The 10709-nt window shown below is 42.2% G+C and overlaps 1 protein-coding gene across 2 annotated transcripts in view; it reads left to right on the top strand.

Annotated features, from left to right (window-relative positions):
• Window positions 1-3521: 3521 nt before the first annotated feature.
• The window catches only part of GABRA1 (gamma-aminobutyric acid type A receptor subunit alpha1), a 40230-nt gene continuing 33042 nt past the window's right edge, over window positions 3522-10709 (top strand). Inside the window, exons 1-3 of one of the 2 annotated variants that reach the window (XM_048960653.1) lie at window positions 3522-3908; window positions 6128-6215; window positions 10019-10131. In XM_048960653.1, the coding sequence (XP_048816610.1) occupies window positions 6142-6215; window positions 10019-10131 (187 nt within the window). In that variant the 5' untranslated portion in view covers window positions 3522-3908; window positions 6128-6141. Of the gene's footprint in view, window positions 3909-3946; window positions 4074-6127; window positions 6216-10018; window positions 10132-10709 lie in introns of those variants that run through there. The other variant, XM_048960654.1, reaches the window with a different exon arrangement.

The raw sequence follows: 10709 nt of genomic DNA, 5'->3' as shown, positions 1-10709 counted from the left end.
TATTCAAATCCCTCGGCTATTCAGGACACTTTGTGTCAAAGCATTCTGCTGTGGAACTTCAGCTGTTTTATACAGGCTCATAAGCTAAAACAGAACATACGTATATTTTGCACACACAAAGCAGGACAGTATTAACAATGAACTAATGACAAACAAAATTCTGCCTTGGTGATTTGTATAAATGCCCTGCATGAGCAAAGAAGGAGGATGTAGGCACTTCAGTAGTAGGGCCAATTTCAAGTAGTGTTTACTGGAAATTCAAAAGGAAAAGATAGCAGTATGTTAGGAATTAAAGACTTAAAACTTTTTCGCTACTATAAAAATCTTTATCTATGCCAATTTTAATTTGACTTAATTCATGTATTCTACCAAAATAGGATTCAACTGCTTTAACAACAGAGCTAGTAATCACTTGCATTAACATTAGGGCTCAAAGCATCACATGTAGTAGCAGTGCCAAGTTAGTTTTGGCTGACTGTTTAGATTTAATAACATCGTTTTCAATGGATTTAGCTTCACACTATCTTGTAACATGAAAGACATCGTAGAGTCTTTTTGAGAACTTTCCAGAGTCTTAAATCTGTCCGGAAAAGAAAGAGATCTTGACCTCTTCTTTTTCCAAATGGAACTACAAAATCCTGCAGTGAGATGCACATCAGCTTATATTGAGTTACATGGAAACACTGAATCCAAATGAATCTTTCCTTTCTCATTTGACCAATTCAGTGAAGAACACAATCACATCACTCACAGCTAATAGAAGCATTCCTATATATCTGTACATAGCTTGAAATTTTCAAAGATTTTTTTTTAAGTACGGTGCCTGAAACCCATTGATAAATGTATTACTCTTAGTGGTGTTTGGGAAGGAAAGAGAATAAGAATTGCAACAGATGTGTCTTCCAAAAACCACTTGTTCTTAGAAATAATATTCCTGTTGGTAAAAACAAATTACATTTGTCTTTAAAAGACTAGACATTTTCTTTTACATATTTTTTTTTTCTTAAAACCCAGTTATTTTGTTAACAATTCATCTTAAAACAGCCTATTTGTTTGATTAAATCCAAGTAGTTTTAGCATTTACTATGGAATGACATGGTAACTGTGATAACAGCCCTTGAAAAGAAAAGAGAAAATCTGGGTTATGTGTGAGCACTGATGGACAGGAAGCTCAGCCATGGAGGAAAAATAGTTTTGTCCTACTTTCTGAGCAGATGAGAATTAGAGAGAGAATGAGCCACTTCCAATTTTAGGTCAATATTTTCACCAAGGGAGAACTCCGAAATACGTATTATCCTTTGGCATGCAGCACTCATGTCCATGGAGGCAGAACATGCTGTGCGACCTTTGACACGTTACTATAACCCTTGGCACTCTGCTAAAATAAAAACCGTTGCCATTGTTTAGATACCAATTAAAATAAATCAAGAGGGGAAACATGGGATGCAAGGTCATGTGCCATTGGCTCTGAAACTACTTCAGCTTGTACATGGCACAGAGGTACACGAACTATTCACTTTTCACTCCATCTGTTCGTCTGTCTCTCTAGCCACCTATTTACAGACACACACACACAGTGAATGTACATAGAATTCATACGTCCATAAGAAATGAAGGGGAAATGAAATAGTGCAGTTATGCTGAGCATTTATTTATTTACTGATGCAAGCTTACAGTTTTCATCAAGAAGATAGTTTAAATGTGTGTGTCTACACTCACAAGGTCATTGTTAATTAATAATTAATGCCTTAGCGACAGGACAAGGGATATCAAAGGTTTTTCAGTACACGACTTCTATATACTTTAATAAAAATACCTCACACTGTTTTTGCAAACTCTGAGGACCTCAGCACACTTGTCGCTTAAGCAAAACCCTGACACTTCATGACATGAATAAAAACATAGAAAATTATGTTAGCAAACATGTTGCATGTTTGGAAATAGTTCTAGCCACTAAGAAAGTGTCTGAATGCTCATGATTTGAAAAGTCATGACTTAAAATCCCCTTGAGAAGTCACCAGGTTTTCTTGTTCCCCACTTTCCTGTGCACTGTTAACAACCTTGAATCAAACTATGATGAACTACATTGGAGACGCCAAGAAATAAAGCAAGAAGTCCACAGGTCTCTTTAAAATAACTTGGCCATTTAATGCTGATCATAAGGACTATGTGTACCTGGTGCCCTGAGGGACTTTGATAAACAACAATTCTGCTTTCCTTGTGTTTAGGGAAATAATTGCAGTGTTATAAGTCAGGCACTTATCCAAAATGACCGCCACCTTGCAAGTTATTGCCAGCCTTAGCTATGAATGTCATTGCTTTGTTGGGTTAAATCAAATCCTTCGCATGCTGTTACAAAGCCAAAAGTACCATGTTTTTTGTGAGGATAGGAAGAATGAGAAATATTTGATTTTTAAAAACTGGGTAAAGCTTGCAATAAATGCATGAGCTGTAACAGAGGATGCCAACTCATCTCTGACAAAATATATGCATTTTGACCTTTCTTGGAGCAACACCATAGGAAGGAACAGAAAATAGATTGGTGATGGCATTAAGAAGGAAAGAAGGAAAGTAAACAGTATTTAAGATCCAGTAGGTGCATGTGATACAAGGATTCTTTCCTTCCCAGGAACGCTGGTAGTGCTTCGTAAGGAACAGGCACAGAGGAGTTCGTACGGTCTTTGAAAAGAGCTAAGGCAGCTGACCACGTTCACGGCAGTTAGCAGCGTCTGCCACTTCTGCAGAGGGCTGGGAGCGGCGGAAAGGTGCGCTGAGCTACAGCAACCTGCGGCCGGCAGGTGAGCGGCGGCTCTCTGTACCTGCTGCACCCAACTTTCCCTTCGCACCCCCGCACAAGTGCCGGCACCCGCCGAGCTCTCCCCGTTCGTTCCCACCCGAGGAACGGCCAACGGCTGCGGGGCGAAGTGCAGACAACTCCGCGCGGCGCTCCCGGTGACACGCGTGGCCGGGAGGAGGGGGAGGGTCGGGGGCGTCCCTCCCGTCGCGACCGCGGACCGGGACGAACGGGGCTGGGGGTCCGGGCGTAGCCGCCGGCAGAGTCGAGCCCCGGGGCCGCTCCGTGGGTATCCGCCGGTAAAAGGCGTGGGAACGTGGGGAGCGCCGCTCACGGAGCCCATTTCCCACGGCTCTGGTCCCAAACGCACGCGACCCGTGCTTCGCTGGGATCGCACAGTAGCTCTGTCCCCGCCTGGCTGCGTACCCCGCTCCCGCCCCGTCCCTGGGGGTACCCTGGCTCTACAGGCGCACACGCCGAGTGCTGCATCCTCTCCGTTCCCGCTACCCTTCATTCATATGTGTGCCGCGATTAAATATTTGATCAAAGGTTGAACGCTAACGCAAGTCGGTTGTATTTTTAATTTTAACCCTCAAAATAGAGCGGTTTGTAGACGGAGTGTCCAAAGATTCCCAGCCCTCCCCCCCCCCCCCCCCGGCCGTGCCGCCCCCCCAAAAAATAATAACGCTGCAGATTGTAGCAGGATTTGAGGCTGCAGCCAGAGAGAAAGGGATTAGGGCGAGAGCGCTGAAGTTAAATTGTGCTGCATATAAAAAATGGGCGGATTGGTCTCTAGATGAGAGCTTGGTACCACCTTCCTTTCTAAAATAAAATCTCTCTGGCATGAAGTCACAGCCTATTTCACATCCGGTTTACCCTGGGACGTATTACTACTGTCTTGGTAAAGAGAAAGCTTTTGTTGTATAGCGACGGTCGGAATATCGGAATAGAAATTCGGGCTGCCAGCCCGGAGGATCGGAGCGGCGGCGGCGGGCGATGGCCGAGGCGGAGTGAGCGGCGGGGCCGGAGCCGCGCAGCCTCCGCGCCGCGGGCGGGAGCGCAGCGGCGGCACAGCCGGGCAGCGGCGCCGCGGACCCGCGCCCGAGGGGCTCCGGTAAGGGCGGCTGCTGGCACGCACCGCGCACACACACACACACACCGCCGCACCGCACACGCACACCGCGCACACCCGCACCGCTCCGGGTGCTGCCGGCTGCGGGCACCGCGTCCCGGCGCGCAGGCGGCTGCTCAGCTCTGCTCAGCTCTGCTCTCCCCGCAGGTACCGCCGGGTCGGGGTGGGTTTTTCCTACCCCCTCCAGCTCGAAAATCCGCAGCGATCGAGGGGCGTTTTCACATTTCTTTCGTTTATTTACCTTTTTAGCGTGGTCGGGTTTCTACTTGGAAAAGGTGGATGGGTTTGGGGGGGTTTGTTATTTATTTATTTTGCTCCCAGGGAGGCGGTGGGAGGGGTGGCTCGCTCAGGGCGAGGGGGAAATACAAAGTTGAAACGCCAGGAGGAAAACAAGTCCAGATTTGCGCCTCGGAGCCGTGCAAATCTGTCACTGGGGGGTCAAAATGCATCAAAATGCATTTTTTTTTCTCCCCCCCCCCCTTTTTTTTTTCTTTTTTTTTTTTTTTTTTTTCCAGTGGGCGCTGCTGAAATGCTCGCAGCCGCGTGGCTCCTTCTCCCATTTTGAACGGGGAAAGCAGAGCTGGTGCCCAGCGGTGTGAGCCTGGGGAGGCCGGGGGGCAGGGGATGCTGCTGTCCTGCGCTCCCTCAAAGTCTACACCGTTTGGCTTTTCCAGCTGTCAGAAACTTTCCTCCTCTAGGATTTATAGCGCCTTTCTGGATTTGTTGTAGGAGGGAATGGTGTGAAGGGCTTGGGGGGAGTGAGCGTGGAGCTCAACAGATCAAGATAGTTCCAAATAATTCACTTTCCCTTCTTCAGCCGGAGAAGCCTTTTGCAGAGGCAGAAGTTGGCGGGACTAGGAGAGGAGATTTTGGAAGCCAAAGATGTTGCCTCTCCATCTCTGAGGGGGCTGATCCCAGAGCAAGTTCAGATACAATCTCGTCCCTGAAAATCTTCCTCCCTGCCTTCCATCGGGCTCCTTTCCACCCAGTCAGATTAGCTCAGCCCCACTAAATGCTTATCTGCCGATCATTTGTCTATAAACGCATTAATTATATCTCGCTGCTTACATGCAGCTTTGTAATGATATTTTATTGATTTAAATTGTCCCTGAGGGTGTGCAGTGAATTGGGATAGCTGTATTTAAAGATACAAGAGCATTTCTAGGCACAGTGCTTTGTTTTCTCAGGCAGTTTAAAAACTCCATTACTGGGGAAAAGATGGGCTCCAGATTTTGTTTATTTAATGTAATGGATGGTAAAAATCAACTGGATTCCAGTGCACTAGGTATTCAAGGGGAACCTGCAGCATCTCCTGGGCAATCAGTTGAATCTAGAACACCAATTCCACAAATGTCAGCCAACTTTGTGTTTTATGGCTCATTGGAAAGCAAAAGAAACAATCTGGTTGTGTTACTTTTTACTCAAAGGTAAAGTGAGAATAACTCACTCTGGAGAGACAGGAAACGTTTGGAAGTGAGGAAAAGGCTCTGATGCAAAACCACTTTCCAGCAGCAATCAGAGCCTGCTAGGGACTTAGGAGATGGTGTGTAGGATGTCAAAACATGGTTTCATTGTGAGTTGTGTCCTTTAGCCTGACAAAAATATTACTGTGCATATATAGCAGGAGATCACAGAGTCAGAGTCTGATGATGATACTCCTGTGAAACAAACATTTCAGGGAAGATGAGAGGAGTCTCAGCCAGAGAAGAAAGTTGCTGCTGCCACACCAAAGCAAAGCAGAGTCTGTGGGGGAAGCACCGCTTTCCTGTGGTGCACAAATACACACTGACACCTTACAGGAGCCTTGGGAGGGCTCAGGCTGGCTCAAGTCGAACAAGAGAATTACACTTGCTTACCTGGAAATGTTAGGAGGTGCCTTGTCAGGAAAGAATGGAGTAAGGACTGTCTCAGAGTTTGGGGACAGCAGCTTGAACTCATAATTACTTTTGTTGAAGTTCAATAATAATGCAAACAAGAACAAACCCCGAGTGCAACATATGTTCCTCTCCAAGCTTCTATGTGCAAAAGGGGAAGGAAAACAAAGTGGCCAAGGCCCCCCTTGGGCTGAATGACACGAGCGCTGGTATTGTGAGGTCACTGTCTGACACCAAATGATTCTGCAAAAGTCGCCTGCATGGGATGGCTTCTTCCCATTGTACCTGCTTTAATGTAGAGGGCACTGACGATTATTTTCCTTTCAGTTTCAGAGCCCACCATGAAGAGACTCCTCGTTCTTTGCGACTGCCTCTGGGCCTGGAGCCTGCTGCTGAATGCACTGACTGAAAGAAGGTGAGGAGATGTTTTTGAATGCATCGACATGTTTTGGGAACCTTGAATTTAATGCGGCAGTGTAATATTGCATGGGCTGCACTACTGCTCAGTGTATTGAGGAAAGTTAATCCCTATTCAAATCCCAGATAAATCTAACTAAGAGAAGATTGAAAGAAAACTGCAATTTGTTTGCATAACAATATATATTTTTTAGCAGTATTGTGAATAAAACAAAGCCTTTCTAAAACAAGCTAAAGGCAAAGTGAGTTTTAAACACCTATCCAGTCTTTTATATTCTTACAGAATGACTGCTCGAGAGTAGAACTTTCTTAGAGAAAAAAAACCAAACACCTGTAATTAATGTGCTTTGTTTTGATTTTTATTTTTAATTTGAGTGCTTGCTCATAACTTTTTCTCCTGTGGGTGCTGCTGGAATGCTCCCAGCCCCGTAGCTCCTTCTCCCATTTTATGCCCAGGGGAAAAGGGAATAGAAGTCATTTTTTGTTGGGTCAGGATTGTGTTCTAAGTCAGTACCTGTGACTCCAAAGCAGACCTCCTTGGTGAAGTGGGACTGCTTGGGTAAGGAATAGGCAAGCCCAAACCTGACAGCTGAACTATTTGAAAGACAATGTTGCATTGAATTTTTATGGAATGCATGTAAAAGTTTTGATCTAAAAACAGCATTCAGAACAATTAGTAGTGGTATATTATCCAACAGCAAATATGTTAACTAAAAACTGTAAGGTAGTTTAGAGTATACTGAAGGCTATGACATTCAAGAATGAGTAAAAGAAGTTATGAAGACTGGAAGATACATTTCTGTATTTTGGAAATATCTGTGTATTGTCAGTAGTGCTGCCTCATGACCCAGCAGCAGCTTCAGTTTTGCTGCGTTGAAAGTGATTCCTATAAGATTCATTTGCGCCTGGATGTCCACAGTGTCTTCTCACATATAAGCAGCTCTAGATGAGATTACCTTCTGGTACCTTGACGAATTTCAATAGACTGAAGTGTGCAAAAGGACAAAGGTTCATCTGCAGAGCTGTTTTCTCTTAAAAAAAAAAAAATCAGAAATAAAAGCAGTTGATTCCTTTAACGTATAGAATAAGTGTGATGTTTTAGAAGAAACGCCTTTGTTTTGATCACATATTAAGAAACATGAGGTTTTCAAGTGTTCATGAAGTCCTACACCTGGCTTGCCTAGGTAATCTTGTGAAAATGTGTTGAGTTGTTATATCAGTATGTGTACATCTACATGTGGATGTTCATGTGTGTTCTGTCTATAATGTACGCAAGTGCATTCCTAATGCGAGAATTAAAATGCTTTGGACTAGTGTTTAAAAATTATATGGTGTGTCAGTATTATAATGACCTGTAGATGGAGTTAGTGCACAGTGTTTTATTATACTGTGGCTTAATATGAAACCACAGTCACATACAGTCACTTTTCCCACAGATATACATATTCTACATAAATTGCATCTGTTTTTAGAGCCATTTTGTCATAGTAACTTCCCTTGCCTTTTCTTCTGGAGTGCTATTAATGCTTTAAGAAAAAAAACAATTGTCAGACAAAATGTTTGTGATGCAGAAGCACACAGTCCTTCCATATCATTTTTCATGAAAAACAAAACAAAACACAAAATCCAGAACAGCACTGGGGCTGCTTTAACATGGGAGTTTTGACTGAAATATCACAGCCCCTGTGGAGCTGCAATGTGCTTGATACGTACACAAATGTTCAGATTCTTCCTCTTGTGACGATGTGTCCATTAAAAACCAGCCCTAATGGTGCTCTTTACCTCTGAAAAAATGGTGGAAAGAACAGGTGAGGGTACTGACAGATGCAACAGCCAGGGTGGAAGCGCTGTGTTGTATTGCATCTGCTCAGACTGTGCTGCCTCTGTAGTCCATCTTTCTGACAGTGCTTCTGCAAACACACTCAGTTATTTACCCCTAGAATTTCAAGTCTTTTGATATCCTTTTGCCACCTTAATTCTGATGACCTTCTGCTATCCTTGAGAGATGTATGTGCAGCAGCTTGTTTAATGACAATGAGTGTTAATAGAGAATGTAATCTAGTGAACATTCCTGTATTGCAGTTCTACATAAGACATACAAGAAAAAATGCTTTACAAGATACTGCTCAAAGGGGACAGCAGGAGAACTTGTTATTTAGTGACATATAGGAAAAAGAAAAGAAAAGCATATTAGCATCTTACAGTGCAACTGTGGGTATGAAAAATAAATACAAATCAACCTAATCTGTATTAAGTGAAACTGTATGATGTGACTAGAAGAAGTGCATAGTATTGCTAGCATTTTTAAAAGGCTGTTTGAGATTTTTTCTTCTTCATTAGGAACAGTGATTTATATGCCTTGAAGTACTTTGAAAACTGTTCTCTACAAGTCACATACGAGTGAAGTAAAACAATGCTGTGAATGTCAGATCTAAAACTTGTTCAAATATGCAGTGATACTTATTCAAATCTGAACTGCGAAATAGCTTGGAAGCATTTGCAGAGCATCCATACTCAGACAACCTCTCCTCCTTTCTGTTTGATACAAGTGGAATATCTATGTCAGATATACAAGAATGTTTGACTTGAAACGGATGCGTTGCTAGATAATAATTTTGCAGCTACTTTAAGGGGATCAGCTTGTTTTGCATATTGGTAATATTCCTTGCAAGACGGCCTTTGCTGGTTAGAGCAGAAGCGACTGTCAGAGCACTGAGAGCCATGTACCACCAGGGTTGTACAGATAGCAAACTGCTCAAAGAGTCACGGCTGTGGCTGTAGCTGAGCTTTACAGACATTTCTGGTACTGCACTGTTGATCCAGTTCATTATCAAGCATGAGAAAGTGATGTTCTGCAAAGCAGTGTTTTGTATTTCAGTCATGATGACTACACATGTTTACAGTGGAAGTCCTCCCAGCAATGAATGAAAAAATGGTACTGGGCTTGGCTTTAAGACAACTGTAATCTATGATTAAGGGAATTATCTATGATTGGAAAGGTTTCAGATTTAAGAAAAAAGTCAATTCTGATGCCTTTTACAGCAGACAGAAACCACTAAGCCCAAGGACTTCGTTCTGATTTGTAATGATGGAAGAAAGATTTTGGTAGCTGAGATCAAAGAGCTTAATTCTGCCCTTATTCAAGCAAAATTTCAGGACCTTTGGCTGAGTTAGAGTAATACATTCAGAATCTGTAAGCAAGGTTTAGAGATAGGACAGATCTGCTTCCCAAGAAGTGGTTCCATCTGTAAGGAAAAATGGGAGATATTCCTCTGAATGCAGCCGCTAGAAGAAAACAGGAAGTAAAGCACGATTATTTACAGATTTGTGATAGTATACCCTCATATGATTTACTTATTTACTCTTGGTGGGATCTTGATTTTATTTTTTTAGCATTTATTTTCAGTTCTTAAATATCAGTGCTCTCACTTTTTTTTATGCAAATCACTTTGTCTTTCTTAGCATGCAATTCCTTCATTATCTGTTGTAACACAAATGAGCCTTTTACTGAAAACATGTTGGAATATTATAAAGATTACTGAATAATGAGATAAGCATTGAGGAATTGAAGTTATATTTGCTCACCTCACCCTTCATGGAGAGGCACTAGTTTTCTCAGATTTCACTAAAAATGTACAATTTAAAAATAAAACGTTTAAATGAAACAACCCTATATTGCAATTTTCTGGAGGAGATTTTATGGCCATAAATCAGAATAATCAGGATCGGACACATTTTGGAATTGTTGCTTTGTAAGGTTCCTGATAGCTGTGTTTCAGTTTTAACTGTTGTGTATTTCAGCTATGGACAAACCTCATCGCAAGATGAACTTAAAGACAACACCACAGTATTTACCAGGATATTGGATTGCCTGCTGGACGGTTATGACAACCGCCTGAGACCAGGACTGGGAGGTGTGTTAAAATTTTCAAAGTCTTAGGGAAAAAAACCAATTAAAACAATGTTATTTTTCCAATATAAACTTGTTTTCCTTCAATTTATAAATATATATATAAATGTTGATATGTAATATCTGTTTTTTTCAAAAATGCTGTGCTGTCTTCCACATACTCAGTTTTCACACATTTTTGCTTGAAGAAAGAAAATGGTTGACAATTCTAGACCTCTGAATATCTATTAAAATTTTGAATGTAGGAAGAATAAAAGATGTGACCTGACAAATGGCAAAAATTTATGAATCAGACCTAAACAGCACATGCAAACATGCAAAAATCCCACTGACTAAGAGGATCTGGTTTTAAAACAGAAAACATCAATTAACCTTAGTCATATAAATGTCTCAGAGAAGTTTATAACATTTTTTCTCCATTGGGTATGTCAGGATTTGTTTCTGTAACGTTTTGTCTTTGCAAGTTGGTAAAAATGTCTTTCTTCTGCTCTCAGGGCTGAATCCATAAAAAGTTATAAAACCATACAGCAATTACATCTTTATAAAAATATTCTTACAAAGCCTACTCCTTATCAGCATCCC

This window comes from Lagopus muta, chromosome 14 (genome assembly GCF_023343835.1).
Source record: "Lagopus muta isolate bLagMut1 chromosome 14, bLagMut1 primary, whole genome shotgun sequence".
Lineage (NCBI taxonomy): Eukaryota > Metazoa > Chordata > Aves > Galliformes > Phasianidae > Lagopus > Lagopus muta.
This window is presented reverse-complemented; position numbering and strand designations above follow the sequence as displayed.